This window comes from Vanellus vanellus, assembly GCF_965231255.1.
Source record: "Vanellus vanellus genome assembly, chromosome: 1".
NCBI lineage: Eukaryota > Metazoa > Chordata > Aves > Charadriiformes > Charadriidae > Vanellus > Vanellus vanellus.
This window is the reverse complement of record NC_138905.1, coordinates 210,239,125-210,257,720: the sequence shown is the minus strand read 5'-3', so window position 1 is coordinate 210,257,720 and position 18,596 is coordinate 210,239,125. Positions and strand designations below refer to the sequence as shown.

The 18,596-nt window shown below is 38.7% G+C and overlaps 1 protein-coding gene across 1 annotated transcript; it reads right to left on the bottom strand.

The window, feature by feature from the left end:
• Positions 1-4,478: 4,478 nt before the first annotated feature.
• On the bottom strand, positions 4,479-17,867 carry FAM76B (family with sequence similarity 76 member B; the record flags this gene model as incomplete). Its single annotated transcript, XM_082488615.1, has 10 exons — positions 4,479-7,040; positions 7,807-7,908; positions 11,052-11,187; positions 11,876-11,956; positions 12,153-12,200; positions 14,403-14,599; positions 15,508-15,663; positions 17,150-17,204; positions 17,522-17,586; positions 17,763-17,867. 10 exons carry the CDS (start codon positions 17,865-17,867, stop codon positions 6,951-6,953), a joined length of 1,035 nt encoding a protein of 344 aa, XP_082344741.1. The 3' UTR covers positions 4,479-6,950.
• Between the last annotated feature and the right edge of the window lie 729 nt (positions 17,868-18,596).

Sequence of the window (18,596 nt, the reverse complement as noted above, 5' to 3'; positions counted from 1 at the left end):
CTCAAAGAAAGAGGAAAACAGGTCTCAAACCTTATTTTTCCAAGTCACAAGTATACTCTTCTCACCTCTGTATTGTTATGCGTGCTATGAATAAATCGGTTACATTTAATAATGGCTTCTAAGGTTTAGATGCTAAGTCAGCTAACTAATGCTACAGATTTATTACATATCTATGGTGACTAAATAAGACTTTAACTTATCTGTAGCAGCTCCTTCAAAGGAAAAAGGACACTCAGTCTCCATATTACTCGGGGAGTGCTGGAGTCTATTTTCAATTCTAACAATGCCTTTTGTGTGAGAGCAGTGAAGCTGCAGTATTCCATGGATCAGCCTACTGACCTATTAAATGTTTGTGGTTTTTTTCTTAAGGTAAAGCAATCAGAGAAAACACAATATAGTTCCAAATATATATTTGTTTATATTTGACTACATTAAACATGCTTAATACCACGACGCTAAATTTTCCAAAATATATTACAAATTTTATAAAATATATTCCCCAGTACAACTATTTCAGTATTTAGGATATTCTCATTTGAGCATCAGTGTTGTATTTGAGCAGGAGCAGCGATTCCCTGCGGCTGCTGGACGGTGCGCAAAAAGCAACGCACCACCACAGACTTCGGAGAAACCGCGTGGTTTAAGCAGCATCTAGTGGCTAAACTCATGTTGGCAGCCATTCCTAATTAGCTCTATTTTCTCTTACTAAATTTAGCGTTTAGGAAGGAAAGGAAGAGGTTCATTCCATCCCTTTTTGGTAAGTAAGATCCAAAGGTGCGCTTGCTTTAAAAAAAAAAATCTTTTACGTATCGTTACCTTTAATGCAAAACAAGAGGGAAAAGCACTGTGGACTACTAATCGCACCCTAAAAACTGGCACAGATTTATTACAGGAGAAAGACTGAAGTGTCTTCAACCAAGGAATCCAGGAATTAAGTTTCAACTGCATCTTGCAAGGCAATTTGGGTTTTTTACACAAGATAATCTCATCTCTTTCCAGTAAGAGGAAGAATAGAGTGCTCAGTCCACTTTTCGTAGATGCTACTGTTATAAAGGTATCTCGCGCTACAAAAACTTTAATGCATGCTGCACCCCGAGTCAGGTAAGTGACCGGGAAGCAAATTCTTGTAGATCCTGAAGGAATGATTGAAATTCCTGTTCCCTCCCGGCTGCATTTGCAACTATAGAACAGCAACGGGTTATATCAGTGCTACTCGATCTTTTCAGCGCCGTCAACCAGATTAACACATTAGCCTCTCAGCACTGATTTAAGTTATTCTAGTAAACACAGCCTTAGAGCTCTTCCCCTTCTTTGGAAGGGTTTTTTATGATCTAATACATCACACCTGGAAACACATTAATTTAAGTGGTACAGTCCTCCTCCTTAAATGAAGGGAAATGCCTCACTTTACGTTCACATCCAACAAAAGGAATAATCTCTACCTGAAAAAAGACACTTTTCTATTAGTATATTGGTTCAATACATTTTTATTAGTTAATAATAATTTTTTTTACAACTTGAATTCTAATCAATATAGTCACAAAATATTTTCAAGAGCAGACCACAGCTGGACAAAAAAAAAAATCCAGGAGATAATTCTATCATTTATGTTGCAGTGGAATTTTCATCACACAAATCTAAGGGGAAATTAACACACAGGATTCTGCAAAAAGAAAACCATTATGCAAAGAGTTGTCTAAGAAAGTTTAAAAAGTTTCCCAAGGAACATCTACAAACACAACTGACCTTCAGGATTTCCATAAAATGAAAAGACACGAGTTGATGTACCCTATGAAGGATAAACTGTGAATGGTCCACATATTTTATTGAAATCAAGCATAACACATTTATCTGTTGATTCAAATAAGGGGAAATATCTTCAGGTGTTCAGCATTCAGCTTAAAATTAATTGCGAGAAGTTACTAAAAAAAGGGAGGGGGGTTAAAAGGGAGGGGAGCTAAAAAATCAATTTAGGCTGCAAATTCTAATCCCTACGGAAGCCATAGTAGGAATGCATCACATTCCTCTGACCCAACCTGCAATAACATCGCCGTGGTCCAAAGCAACTCTGAGCTATTTGTTGGTCCAATTTATTTTCATTTGTCCACAAGCCTTCCGCAATCAAAACAAGTCACTGTAAAAGCAGCCTTCTGCGTATACCTCAAAGACTGACCTTTTGTATCCAAAGATGATGCAGGTTTATCTTCAGCCTTCAGTATTCTTCAGGAGCTGGAAGGCCTCTTTTCTAATTGACAATTAAAAATAAATGAACTTACCCAAGCGCTCCAAGAGGCAGAAAGCCTCAGCAGAAGGAAAATCTACACAGCAAACAAGTCTGTACTTTCACCCGCCTCGTTAGCACACCAGCGTCCGGGGTACTTAAACCCCACTCAGTCGAAACGCAAAATTCCCTTAACCCACCAGAAGGAGAGATACTGCAGAGAAATCGCCAGGAGCAAGGTCAGTTAGAGCAGTGCCAGCATAATCACAATTATTAAAGGCAAACGGGCAAATCCAGACCTGTTTTCTGTTTGAGTTAAAGCAAAGGAAAATGTCAATGATTCATGTGCTAACAAGTGACGTATTTTCAAGGACGATTTCTGTCCAACGTGTAAGAACAGACAAACAAAATGAGTTCAGGTCCTGTGCTGAAACTTGCACCCTTACCCAGCCGTGCCAGTGGTATACAATACTCTGTTGCAGTTTTACCTATTTTTTTCTAGGCCTGAACAGCATGACTAACTGCTTACAGGATGGATTTTACATTGTACATCTCTATATTTCAATTTAATTAAGCTGTTTATTCTGTTCATTTCTCAAATTTGGACTCTAGGTATCACTAAAAGATAAGCAAGCAACAAAACTCTCTTCAGCAATGCTGCATTTTACCTTAAAACTTGGGGCTTTTTTGCACATATACAGATCACCTATGTCTTGGGAAAAAACACCCCAACCGTGTGATTCAGTACATCACTTAAATGAGTAACATGCTATCTCAGAGGTTTCTCTTCCCCACTAGCCCTTACACCTCCATCACCCTCCTTTCCGCAGGAGCACCTCGAACATCTCTTTCCACCTCAATAATCCCCTTGCTGGATGCCCCCTAATTCTTCTGTGGGATTCGACAGAAGGAGTTTTATATATCCATACCTTTTCCATGAGGAAAGCTAAAGGAATTGCACATAATATATGAGAAAAATCTATCTTCTAATGCAGTATTTTCAACTGAGCTGAAATTCAGTAACTCCTTTGAAGGCACAAAAATGGCATGAACAGCTTGTACTCCACTTCATAAAATTAGTTAAGATTAAAGCTTGCAATCATAAACTTCAGTGTTTTCAAAAAAATCAGCGTGGATTCAGAGCTTCTGGAGCTACTCAATCCGCGTAAGTGCCTACACATAAGTTCTATCAGTTTAAATCTTCTTTAAGGAAATTTGCTTCAAATGATGCAAATCTCTTTGATTGGGTCAATCTGTTACAGAGCCAGTTACCCAAGTTCTGCATGTGCCACGCAGAAGCCATACCTAAACTAGGTACCACACGTGGCTTTGCCGTGCTCTCTGTGTTGAAAATAAATGGCTCCAACAAAACCCTTCCAAATTTGCATTAAAATGGAGCTAACGACAATTCAGTATTAGAATAGCATACTATTCGTTATCATACCTAATATAAAATACACCCAGTTTTAAGAACGGGGCTCTGAAACCCCCAAATTCCCCCTTTCTAGATAACTGCCTTGACCAGAAAGGTACAGAATCTTACTCTCTTCCTGGTTTGGGGGGTTTTTGTTAGGATTTTTTTTTTTTCTTTTTGAACTTTATTTTTTAAATGAGAAGTATTCTGGTGGATTGTGGAAAGATGAAGACTGATTGCTGAGAAAAATATAAAACAAGATTTACAAATTGCAGCACAAGCGCTCTAAACACTAGGAGCCACTGCGACCGACAGCACATTGCTGTGGGCACCCAACTCCTCCCCATATAAGAAAGGGAACAGATATAGAAATTATTAATGTCACTTCAAATCTCAGAATCACCTAATTGTATACAATGTATGTAAAGGAAGAACAACTTTATGGTTAAGAGACTAAGACTGAAATTCAGGTACTTTTAAACACGAGTGCTGACGTTAATCAGAATATAGAAAGCCTGTTGAAAGCTTTATTAACTGTCACTAGATTTCAGTTAAACCTTAACGTTTTTTTCTCCTTCTCTACAAGAAAATATTTCTATGTATAATAATCCAGTTGTAGAAAACCAAAATATTTTCTTGAGCTAAATTAATCTGAAGCTCTAATTTAGTACAATTTGTAGCCAGTCCAAGTTGTCTAATCTTCCCAGAAATATAAATACTAAATGCAACTATTAAATTCTACCTTTTTTTCTCCCCACAGACTTTTAGCGAGTGACATAGCACGAAGGATTAACATGAACTATGAATTTCGGAATAATTTTAAAAGGACAGATTAATGTTTTGACAAGATTTTATTGTGAAACATCGGATTTAGAAAAGGTACAAAATGTCAACGGTCAGATGTGTGCCAGTACAGTATTTCAATAGTCTATACATGTGGACAGCTGAATAGCTTCACTGCAGAACACATATTTAGACATACTATGTAAAAGGGGGCCGCAATATTCACAGGCTTAAAATACATAAATAACTTGAGCCAAAATGGCCATTACTGGTCAATGCTAATCAACATCTGGAAACAGGCTAAAAAGCACAATACAATACAACAATCTCCCCGCAGATCCACATTTAAAGAACATCAGTTTATTATGTCAATAATCTACAGCTCCAGGACACTATTTTCAGGACTGAGATTCAGTTGGCGAGTTTACAACTTTAAAAAATTCATGTTAAAAATAAGATTAGGGAAGAAAACCCGCAGGTATTTAATTAGAACTAAATACTGTGAAGCCCCTAAAAATTTTTCAGATTGGGATTTATGAAGTCAATTACTTCTAATATAGAATTTATAAACTTATAGTTTGTTCCTTTAAAATGTCCTTACTGCAGCTTGAACACATATCATTAAGTGATCTTAATTCAAACATTTCAATTTGCTATGCATTTCTGTTTTAAAACCAATTTCACTGAACATGGAAAAAAAAACAGTATCAAATACTAACCCTGAATTAATGAAAGTCATACATTTGTACATAAAAAAAAAAAACAAAACACAACCCAACCCCAAAGGATAGCTGCATTCTCTACCCTAGTTTAGCATGTTTAAAGGACAGCATTTACAAACATACAAAGTTGATTTTAGGGTATAAAAATACACGTATGCCATACGAAACAGGCTAGCTTGATTTTTTTAAATTATTCAGTAGTCTGTCAATGCTGGAACTTGTTTGAACCACTGCAAAGGTGTTCATAGTTCAGTACATGGGTGGAAAGCCAAGGAACTTCAGATTTTAGTTCTTTAATTAAGAGGTGTGTAGCTTATTCTACACAATTAAGCTCACTGAAATATAAACAGTTACCCTGTTACCAACCAGTCCCAGAGCTGAACTAAACCTTTACTTACACAGGTCTACTTCCTTTATGCTGATTCGTAACTCACCTTCCTGAACAGAGACCCTGGGGCATACTAAATTATGTTTAATAGAAATTCCTGAATATGACTAATGTCCATTAGGAGCAGAGCTAAACTTAAACTGATGTAATTTAGAATCAAAATCTACCAAAACATTAAAACAGATCACCCTTTGACACCGCATCCACTCCCTTAATTAATTTCAAAGACCATTATTTTGGGCTACTCTTTTCTCATTGTGTATGTTTACTGGGGGATGAGAATCTTGCAATTCATTAACAAGAATCACCATAAGTTACCACTAAGTACATTAAATCAGACAAGGGGGAACAATTTTTTTTTAAAACTTTGAGTGTGTTTCACCAATTAAGGATGTGACACTGGGAGTACAATGTCTGCTACGGAATTAAAATTAGCGCTGTGCCAAATGGGAAAAACATATAAACAAACCACTAAACTCCAGTGTGGCAAAAAACATTTCGTTTTTTGTTCAGGAAGTGTTTGGCGTGAGCAGCACTAACAAAATTCTACACCACACAGACACACGCTACAAAGGTTACCTAAAGCCAATACTCACTGTCCATCAATTAGCTAGCTCTTAATGCTGCTTCAAGCACTGCACTAGCCACTTTGATCTTTGTTTCCGATTCCTCTGTACACACATTTATATTTACATAAAACATTTATTAAACATGATTTTAAAACATAAAAACCTTATGTACAAAATACCAACATTCCTATAAATAAACAGTTGGAGAAAGGCACTTGCAAGAAAAATCTACAGTAAATCTTACAAAAACCACACTGCCTCTGTTACTGTACAATAGATAATCTTTCAGTAAATCCCTATCACAAGAATGTAAAACACTAATTACTTGTTATAACTAAGAATATAACCGTTACCGTTGTATTTACACATACATATATGCCTTTTTTTAGTTTCACTTGAGAGCACCATGATTTCCATTCTAAATTTATATTCTGATACAAAGTAAAAGAACAGTTGCCAGAAACCAGTGTTCAGCGTCACTGCAGATTCGATTTTGGCTGACATCAGTGTTGTTTAAAAGACTCGGTTGCTGCTTTGTAAAAAGTACACCTAGTTTGTTATTGCATGTTGTCCTTTTAGAGAGAGCACTGCTAGGTTCTCTATGCAATTGTTTAATACTATTGCTGGCAAAAAGTTTCCGATATCAAAAAAATAAAAACATTCTTCAAGCCAGTTGAAGTATTTCATCTGAACAGTAACTAAAAAAAGCTGCATATTAATTATAAAAACGTGTAGGAAACATGCCAACTAATCTGGTGTGCAAAAATATTTTTTCCACTACACAGGATTTTAAGGGCTTCACAGAATTACTCAAATTTACATTGAGTAGCAAACCCCACGAATAACCAGTTCCTCAAGGAGATGTTAGTATACTCCCACTTTTATCAAACTTTTTACCCTTTGACAATGCTGCAACCTGTTTGAGCAGTTCTCTGTTTTTGGCCTGCAATACAGATAAAAAAAAAAAAGTTTTATGAATTACTGAAACGTCTCAGATAGTAGCAACATGCACTAATTTCCCATTGCATTTATAGAACAAATTCTCAAACTGTACATGCTGAAAATATTCAGTGACGATAATGATCACTTTTCAAAGACTTCTATATGCTTTTTGATATGCATGTTCCTTCTTTAACAAAAAAGCTGACCACATTTCCTTTGTTGCAGAATTTAGTATCTGAGGTCTTGCAGTGAGTATCTGTTCAGTCTGTGCTTTATAAGAAAACTAATTCAGGCTTTCTTCCTGATAGGGTAGATATATGCTTTAACAAGAGACATTTAAGTGTCAATTGTGTTACCCTGAGCCATTAAATCAGATCAATAGCACACTGACAACTGATTAAATATCAGAGAACAGACACAAAAAAATAACATAATCTTTGAGAAAGCATGTAAAGTAAGTCTCTATCTCTTACAGTTAGAAAGCAATTCTTACAGTGAGCTTAATTCATAAGGAGATTGCCTTTGGACTGCAGAACTGCTGTACAATCACAGAATCACAGAATGGTCAGGGTTGGAAGGGACCTCTGGAGATCATCTAGTCCAACCCCCCTGCCAGAGCAGGGTCACCTACAGCAGGTAATGCATCCAAAGTTAAATGTGGTAATGACCATTCAAGAACTTGGTACTATTGCATTGCTATGAGTGAACAGCCTGAATACGTAATTCCATTTGAAGTATCTCTCAAGTACTGATAAGCAATTACTCACCTGCAACTGTTCCACAGTTTCCTTGTGAGCTTTCTCCATACTGTTCATCTTTGTCCTCAAGTTAGACTCCTGGTACTGGAAGTCTGCCTTCAGTTCTGTCAACTGAAAACGCAAATTCTATGAAGACTCCTTGGGCTGCTACAGCATACATCTTCTAATCAACCTGTGAAATCTTTACGGAAGCCTCAGGGATCTCAGGAAACACTGTATTTATTTACTATTGTAGTACTGACAGCTCAGCACTTGCAAAGTAGCTTGAAAAGTAAGTAAGTCTATTTTATATGAAGAAAACAACTGTATTTATATAACCATATTGTTTGCTCAGGATTTTGTATAAAGAAGGTTAATCCTCAACAAAAAAAAAAAAATTCAAACACAAGACTAATCATTTATAATCTCTGTTCTTTCAGCTGTGAGATACATACCCCAATATTCAGTTATGTCTCTTCAGTTATATGGTATGGTAAGACACGAAAAAACTTCCATACAAAGACAACAGAAAAGATTCCTTTGTGTCCTTTTATGCTACAATTTGTCCTAAATAGAAGTATACATTCCAGAGTTTCACTGCTTCTTGATCCACAACAATAGTAAATTAAAGTGCGTTACTAGAAATGTGTAATTTAAAATTACTTAACTTACGGTTTAATTCTGAAGGTATGGTGTAGTATTGCTGCCACTGAGTCTCTCCTGAGACAGGCAGAGATACAGATGACATACACTAAGGCAGGTGTTTCTAAATTGAGATATATGCTTCTGTCCAAGCAGCTGAATGCTTCTTCTGGAAGCGCATGCAGCTGGGTGAATAACTAACAGTTTGTTCTATATGAACCCAGAATTTCTAAGAACCACTTTAAAAAGTTTAGTTCCTCAAAGCATCCCAGATTCACCTGGCTCTTTTGAACCTCTCTGGTCAATTTGGATTTATCAGGATATGAAGCCTCTTTGCTAGCAAAGAAGCTCACTACAGCAAACCGGAACACACGTTCCTAAAATGACTGCCAAGACTGCCATTACCAACCTTAGGATGTGTCAAATGACATGGAGTGAAACAAGGTATTCGAAAGAACTGTCAATCAAATGGTCCTAAACAAAGTGTGGCTATCTGGTACAAGGATATATACCTCACTGTACCCAGACTGCTGCTCAAGGTATGTACTTACGGCTGCTGTAAATTCAAGGGACCCAGCGCAAAACCCACCTACCACAAACTAAGTATCAAGAAAACCAGTGGTAGTACTGTGCCATAGTGAAGTATGCAACCAGATGAGCAAACGCACTACCTGTGAACATTCAGCAAATCACGGTCCCTTCCTAACGACTAAGTCCCAGCGCCCCACAGTAACGTCTTGGTGTCTCACTAACATTTTGTCCAAAAAGCAAAACAAGGCAAGTACTGCAAACAATAAGCACTGGTAATGACCTGGCTGAGATCTTGACTCTTAACAAAAAGCAATGAATGAGGACTGTCTGTAAAGCTGGTAGACTGCTTTTGTTGCCATACGTTATACATTTCAGAGTTTTTTTTCTTTTGGAGCACTACAAACTGTTCAAACGCTGTCTCTACACAAATCTTGGGACGTGATCTTAACAGTAATCACCCACAGGTCTGGCTCAGGCTTTTACCCCAGTACATGACTTCACGTTTTCTGTCTCACAGTTGAAAAGATGTGAAGTGCATTCATTGGAACTAAATGAAATAAACCATTCTATGATTCTATAATTCTTTAGTTTTTTCAGCTATGCGAACATTACTCAATGCGTTCAGCTTTTCTCCCCCCTGCAGCAGCTGAAGAAAGTATGCGACATTCTGGAAGTGAGTAATTCATCCCTGAAGGAGCCTAAGTTTAAAGTACTCTGAGGTCAAATAAATAGTTTTAGCAATGGGGACATTAAAATTATTAGATGCTCTCCCTATGGTAGCAGCACAAAACAAGGTTCGGCAGTGGTTACACAGAAGTAGGTGACATTTCCTTATCTAACCCTTTTGTTAGCTTTGCCCACTAGATCAAATACAGAGATAAGTGAATTTCCTACTGGCTCATGATCTTCTACTGGCTTTAGAAGAGAGAGATCAGGGCCTTAATGTCTGTCCTTTGAAGAAAATACCTAAAGAGAATCCATGTCAAACTCTTCAGCTCTTTCACATTAACTGCTTAAAGGCTTGAAATAGCAAGTACTTCCAACACTAGGTATATCATAACAGTGATAGAAACGAAAAAAGGTTCAATATCCTTTACACAACACATTCAAGTGTAGAAATGAAGATACTAAACTACGATTTAAAAGTGGAAGCATTTTCCTTTCAGGATCAATGAGCCTTTCTTAACCACCAATGTTTTGATAGGCCACCATGCATCTATAATCAAAATTTCACTTGAAAATACAGTAAGTTTATTTTTGATACAATTCTATAACCTACTGAATCCTGAACAGACATCCTAGAGCCACCGTTACAGACAGTGTCTTCTTAAAAGCATCTAGTTAATCAGATGGCAGAGAAATACATTCCAAGAAAGGCAGAGCAAAGTACTTATTTGTAGTTATTTCTCTTTTCTTGTTAGTCATTAGGTTGTTTGAAGGATGAACCTCTTGTACAAGTTTCACTGCAGCCATTTGGGCCTGACTTTTGCTTAACTTTTATTGACTGCTAGGCATCTAATCCAAGCTTTTCCTCTAAGTCTCTGACCATACACAAAGACTCGATAACCTATGCTACACATACACTACCAATCTTTTAAAATTAAAACACTTAATTTTCATACACTGTGCATGTAAATTTGGTCACCAACTCATTAATTATGGCTGCAGTTGCTTTAGTTTAAAACTAAACAAAAACTATGCTAAACTCAGAATGGTTACTAGTCTTAATCCTCCTCTTATCTTGTGTGCTCATCAGCCCATGTAGGTGTCCGGGATCTCAGTTTAGAATACATAAAACATAGAAACCACTGTCTGGCATTTTATCCATTGCCTGTGGCACGCAGCCTGAGTAACAATGAACCAGATGGCTAGTTTCTAGATGGGTGAAGTGAGGTAAGATAAATTCCTCTTTGACTTAGAGCCAAAATATATTCATGATACAAAAGTCACAAACGTGTCCTTTCAACGGTAAGATCTGGTTAGTTGCTATATAAAAAAATTGTATCTGATTTTTGTTTTATCTCACCATTTTGATATTTTTAGGAGACTACAAAATAGAAAACAAAATGATAAAGTTCTTATTAAGCAGGCGCAACTGTTACCTTTTTATCTTTTTCTAAAATAGTCTGATCTCTTTGCTGCAGAAGACGTTTAAGTGACATTACTTCTTCTTTCAGCTGACTTATGAGGACAAAGTTGTCGGTTCCTCCACTGTCTGCTGACTGATTTATAGAGCTACTAAAAATAAAAAACAATAGTTACTTGCAGCATCAAAAGGAAGAAACAGAAACTTTATTTTTTAAGGTTCAAATTGGATAATTAATAATTCCACAAACATCCTTAAGGACTAATGCAAAAAAAGTATGTACCTGACAGAAATGGATGCAACTGGCAAATTACCTTACTAATGGCACACATTACATACACCTGCAGAAATATAATTAAGTATTAGCTTTGAGGGGGACAAATACCTTTTGACTGAAGCAGCCCCTTTTATTTTTATTCCAACTGTTTAGCCAGAGACAGAATAAAGATTCAGTCTCACACATTACAGTCCAAAAGACTTCTCTAGATACTAGGTCGGCTTAAAGCATCAGGTTCAACCCTGCATCTAATTGACAAAACACTGATGTTAAGCAATACTGTTTCATCGTTAACTGAGGCCTCATACATAAGCTTTATTTAATTTCACCCCAAACAGCTTAAAAGCAGGAACACATTGCCAGTTTTCCGCTAATAAAGTCATTTATTTGACTGACAGCACTCAGATACCACCCAATAATCTGTCTGTCTGGACAACAGTTTCACCTCCCTCGTTCTTCAGACCAAAAAAAAAAAAAAAAACCGAAAAGAAAAGAAGCAACTGGCCATGTATCTGTACTCTATTTGGTTGAAATGGCTCAGCTTTACAAAAATATAACTTTACCTATCTCCATTTGATGGCTTGGATTCCAGTTTGGGTTTTTTCTTTGGAGTTTCATTCTGAATAGCTGCAGAGGATTTATGGCTGAAATCAAACAAAATGTAAACCTAAAGCCTCATACTATATAACTCTCTAATATCACTATTTGGTACATGTAAAATAACTAACTCATTCTCCTAGCTGGAATGCTAGAGACTAGCCAGAAATGCAAGAAAAAATTCCTTTAAATGAAAACTGCAAGACAAATTAAAAGGAAATTAATAAATAGTATCATATTTACCTCTGTTTCCATAGTCCCTGATCTTGTTCTGGACTCAGATTGCTGATTCTGAAATACGTGAAATGTATTTGGTAACTGACCAAATATGCCATTATTTCTGAATTTATGTGAATGGTATCTGTACTTGAGAAAAATCCACACACACACCTTTTTTTTTTAATAAAGAAAGTTTACAATTATGAATTTTCAGTTGGGCAGTTGTATTATCTGTCATATTTGTGATCTCTCTTTCCTATGTCAGGATGCTATAAAAATATTTCTTGGCTAAATGTTCACACTACTGTAAGACACAAGGAGTAGACTTCAAGACTACTGGTTAAACCTTTGCGTTGGTACCTCTCAAGTTTTGTGAACTTTATATTGCTAATCTTATAGTTGGCATGCCGGTCTAAAGCAGCATTCCTGGGATTCCCATACTGCTATCTGAACATTGCCCGAAGTGGTGCTTATGTGGTGGCATGAGACCAAAGCTAAGTTTTGGACCCCTGAAAGTAACTGCTATTGAGGTCTAAAGATTTCTCTTCAATAACTTCAAAAGCAACTAATAAACACCATTGATGCAGGAATAGCAGAATGTAGAGGATCACAATCAATGAAATAGTTCAATGAATCTGTATTTCTACCTCATTGTCTCTACTGTTTCATCTTAACAATAACTGAAAGGGATAGGGAAAAAGTCATATTTATTGGACAAAAAGCAATGGACCCATGGCAACCTATAGAAAAAAGGTACCAAACTAGGAACATTACAATCTGTATAAAAATACGCTTACTTTTATAACTCCCAAGTATATTAGAAGCTCTATTCTGTAGTAAAGAGCTAACTCATTTTTATTTAATTCTTAATATATCTTTGCGACATGCATTCAATTAGATTTAGCTTGTTGTAATTCAGGTTTCAGCAGAGATTTGAAAGAACAGGAACAGTACAACTCTCTGCATGACAAGAGTAATATTCTTCAAATTCCTAAAAAAAAAAAAAAAATTTTTCTCCTTTTTTTTTAAGTGAAAATATGTGCACTTCTCCTCATTCCCAATATCATTCCATCTTATTTTGCTTCTATCTTTAAGTCACGCTTAGTCAGGCAAGTTTCACTCAAGATGGAAAATTATAAGTACTAGAAAAGTGAAGGTTAGAATCAAATTCCTAAAAAAAAAAAAAAATAATAATTTTTCTCCTTTTTTTTTTTTAAGTGAAAGTATGTGCCCTTCTCCTCATTCCCAATATCATTCTATCTTATTTTGCTTCTATCTTTAAGTCACGCTTAGTCAGGCAAGTTTCACTCAAGATGGAAAATTATAAGTACTAGAAAAGTGAAGGTTAGAATGAAAGTGTTTATGTGTCTGGGGTCACGGTCATTACCATTGCAGCTGTAGTATTTACTATCCATCACAAAAATAAAAAGAAAATAAGTAGCTGTAAAGCTATGCTGCCATAAGCCTACCAATGAAAATAATAATCATGACGACTATTATACTGGCATAAAAAAAAAAAAAATCAATTCTGTGATTTAAGAGTAAATAAACTGGGTATGTTTGTTAAGGTTGGTACGCTGTGTATGCCGCGGCCAGGGATGGCAGGCTGAGAAAAGTTGCAGAAGATGAGATAAAACCGTGTGAAATGTTATCAGTGTCAGTAACTGAACCGACAGTGTTATTTTCCCATTTTGGTACAACAGCCACTCACAAGATTTGATTATAAAAGCTAGCAAAGAGATACAAACTGGTCCTAGACTCTAGACTGAGGGTGATCCCACACCATTGCTTCTGTTTTTCCATTTAACTGCAAGTATGTGCACACAAGTCAGAATGAAGTAAGTTAGGGCGAGGTTTCTGAGCGAAGCAGCTGTTCTGTTCTCATTGCTAATACACGCCTTTTAACCTACAGTAAATGCATGTAAAATAGCAGTTATCACACAGCAGTTACTGCTTAGAAAGCCAAATTCAAGTTTATCCATCAGTAACTTGTTTCTGTAGCCATTCCGTGGGTTTTGTTTCTAGATTCGCTACCAATTTTAACATCGTCTATTTTGATGATCGCCAAGAATTCCTGCTTTTTGCCAATCTCCCTTCATTCAAACTGTAAGAATACAAGGATTTTGGCGGACCATGGCAGAACAACATTCTGCTACTGCTTTTGATGTCATGTTTTAAGCAGCATTTCTTATTTCCTTTGATTTGGTCTCAGTATTAACGGAACACAGAAGAGGAAGAGGTACCAAAAGCTACTTTAATTGTTGAAATACTTACTTATGATGACTGCTGCTGTGACGATGATGATGGTGGTGATGGTGGTGGTGTTTTGAATGATGCTGGTCTTTCTCAGTAAGAGATGAGGATGAGGAGTTAGAATGTGAAGATCCTAGGCTCTTCCTCTGTTCTTTTGTCTTCTGTAGCACTCTCTTGTAGGACAGCGTGCAGAGCCAACACAACAACTTTCCATCAACCTTTTGGGAAATAAATTATAGCAGTTTTTTTTTTTTCAAGCTAGAAAGATGTATTTAAATGTCTGCAAGAAAAATTTGTTTCACTTAATTTGTTATCTCTGGGAAAAATCCAGACACCTCTTTGGTATGGAATAGTACTACCATATCTCCAACGTATGCACGTTAACTTTTTGTAAAGTGAATCATATCCCATTTCTTTTTGTCATTTAAAGTTACGCTAGAAAGCAGTCTTAGCAAACGTTGGACTTGCTCTACATCACAGAAGTGACAGTAACTCTTTAAAAGGACAAGTCATTTTTAGTTTAGACACCATGTACCCTCTCTCAACCCATCGTATTCCAGGCAGAATCAAGATGTCCAGCCAACGTGTTACTTGTACCAAGTAAATTCTTCTGTAAAAACAGCATTATTCTTGGGTTCAGGCAAGAGGCTTTTGAGGTCATTTCCTCAGCACCTTCTGGAATGAGAAAGTGGCACTCACCAAAGCTATTTAAGAAAACAGAACACAAAGGACTGCTCAGAGCAGTCTACCTCTCTGCTGCTGTACTCTAAGGCAAGGCAGGCAAATCAGAACAGGTAAAGTGACAGATTCAAGCTACAGACATACATAAGATCCAACGGATACGGAAATAAAAATAAAATCAAAGCACTGGGAACTATTCAGCTATGACTGTCAGCTTACACTTAAGCTAATTTTTAAAAAGTGTGACTTAATTTAATTAAAATAAGTTAGCTCAGCAGCTAACATAATTGTAAGTTACAAAATTTAATTCGAATATAGTAAAGCACAGCACAGCAACTTTAATGTAATACTAGTGAACTTAAGATACATTACTGTTAATCCTTCTCTTATGAAGGAGGAACACTGTTGTCAGCTGAAGCTACTATAGCTGTGGAAAAAAGCCTACCTTCCTTCTTCCCTCCTCTTTTCGATCAAAAGCGCACTGCTGTTTGCACTGCTCACATGTCTGAGGTGGGCCGTACTTCTTCTCCGAGTTGGTGCACCGCTGACATTTTGTGCCAATAAATGCTGCGATAATGTTACAATACTGACAAGGCTTGGGCTGAAAAACAGGTAAGTTGAACTGAAGTTAATACATTTACAGTTTCTGTAATGAACACAGGTAGTTCAAATCACACAATGATGCTTCTAAATTACTAGGGCTTCATCTAACCTATCTTAAAGAACCTCTTTCCTACCATTTCTATATTTGGTACTAAACTCTTCCCCTAAAATGATGCTCCTTCAATGGTGAAAAGCAGTCTGCACTTTCCATGAAAACCCATGAACATATTATATTCAATGAAAGAAACACATACGATGTGATGCTCACCTCTACCAGTTCCTCTTTTTATTATTTTTTTTTTTTAAATACAATGACATTTTCTCTCTGGTTTACTACACTACTAAAGAAATTACTTTAAAAACTTTAGAAAAAGAGTAATCAAGTCATTTTTTAGCTGGGAAGGTTCTGAAAACATCCCTCTCCCCTACTCATGGATTTGATAACCCTACAGCTCCAAGATTAGTATCCTGATCCCTGCAATTCTGCAGGAAACTTTTTTAAAAAAATAAAAGAACAAAAGACTTCAGATAATATCAGGTCAAGTTATCAACTATTATATCCTCAACTAGAATAATATGCTGCTGGAAAATAAAATCGCTATCAGTTTTCATAAGTTAGAAATGGCTGATTATCTTCAATGCAGTTCCAACAATGTTTTTTATCAGTAGTTCATAAGAAAAAGGATCTGTCTTGCACTTCACTTTGCTACATGTTAAGCTTTTAAAAGAATGTTCTTTGTTCAGTTTACATTTACATTCACAAAATGCCTGACTACATACCAACAGCTGTTATGTTTCTCAAATAAGCTGAATTTCATCTAATATGTTTTTTGTCAAGTATATAGAAGTTATGCACTTTTGCTTCACAAGATTATCTTGATACTTTCTATAAACTAGTATCTGCAGGACACCCAGATACAGTCTGTGTATTCATATATTTAAAAAATTATTTTTTGTAACAGAACCAAAGCTGAAATTCAAGACAAGAAAACGCACAGCAACATGCATGCAGCTAACACTCACAGCATCTTTTCTACTTAATAGCTCAACATGAATAACATGCATTAAAAAATTTTAAAACTTACATAATTTAAAGTACATGGTGTTACTAGATTTCCACATTTATCACTCATTAAAAACACAGGCAGCTAACGGTCCTTCTGCCATCAAGTGTGCGCTTATGAGAATATGTGAAGAATAACTTTACATGCGTAAAGAGAAATAACGTTGTTTTGCTATGCACAGCTGTATTATTCATAACTGTTAAGCTATGTATAATCACAACGGATTTCAATTTGAAAAAAGAAACTGTAAGCCACAAAGGAAATCAAGAGCTGCCAGTAATTTGCATCACCTTTCTGAAAGGTAATCTTTGTTCCTCTCCAAAAAGAGAAAACAAGTTTAGGTGCAAAAGAACTTTTTTTTTTTTAATTTAGAACGCAAATTAACTTAACTCCAATATTTAGAACTAAGATCCTACTCACCGTTCCAAACTGCTTCACGTTTTGGGCGCATTTCTTGCATATCGTGTTAGTTTTGCTAAAGATAAAATTGCGTGATGTTGAATTCGGTGACAAACACACCCCTGGAAAACTTTCCCCGCGCGATGACGGGCGCACACACAGACAGACACCCGCTGTGGCGACCGCTTAACCGCTGCGCCAACGAATCTGACCCCGCACAGCGCTTACCCGACCCGCTGGGGCTGCCAAGAGCCGGCGGGCAGGTTACTTCACAGCGGGCACGTTATTTCGCGGCGGTTCTGCCCACTTTAGGGTCCCCACGGGTGCCAATCTCCGCCGTTCCAGGCGGCCGTGCCCGCGGAACGGCTGCCCCCCCCCCCCCATCTCCCGTACCTCTCCTGCTGAAACTCCGACCGGCAGTAAGTGCATTTCACGATGGGGTGCGCGATCCGACACTCCTGAGGAGAGAAGAGCCGCGTTACTCCCTCCCTTCACCCAGAACCACGAAACCCTCACGGAGCGGTCGGTTCCCCTCCGCCAGCCTCCTCACCCCCCTCCTCCTCCCCGGGAAGCCAGAGCCCCGGCCCCGCCGAGGGCCACCCCGCGCCTCGCCTCAGCCCCAGCCCCGCCGCACCTTGCAGAGCTGCTGGCCCTGGGAGAGCTCCTCGAAGGGATAGCGCTGGTTACACTTGGTGCAGGCATAAAGAGCCGGGGCGGCCGCCGCTGCCGCCGCCGCCATCCGCGCCGCGGCCGGCGGGGCGGACACGGGCGGGCCGAGGGAGGGGAAGAGGGAGGTGCCGGGGCGAGGGCCGGAGCGGCCGCCGAGGAGCCGCCGCCGCCGCCCCCCCCCCTTCCCTCCCTCTCTCTCCTCCCGCCGCCGCCGCCTGGGGAGCACGCCCCGCCGCCGGCCTAGGCCCCGCGCACAGCCCGCGCCGCCGCGCCGCCTCCCCCTTGTGTCGGTGTCGGCATCGGCGTCACCCCGCGCACCCCCCCCTTCCCTCCGCCCCGGGCTCGGGCTCCGGCGGCAGCCAATCACGACCTCGCGCCAAACGTGCCTTCAAAACTCACTGCCCAATCGCTGCCCCCGCTGTCCCTGCCGCCGCCAATCCCGCCGCGGGCGCCCTTGCCCTGCGCTGGGCGCTGATTGGGTGACCTCGAGGCCGCGGCGCTGACTGGACAGCCTCGGGAGACTTCTGCATCTCGATTGGCTGAAGTGCGGGGGCTCACTTTGACAAAGACCATCCTCTTCCGCCGTCAGCCCTCTGCGCGTGCGCGACAGGCGCCGTGTGCCCGCGGCCGCTCTCTCCTCCCACACTCCCCGCTCAAGCGATTGGCCGCAGGAGGCTGCGCCGCTCGTCCCCTTCGATTGGCTGAGAAGCGCCCTCCTTCGTACTTTATTGGGTAGCTCAGGTGTCACTCAAATCTGAGTCAACGACGACCTCTCGTACTCCTTAGGGGTGGGGCTTAC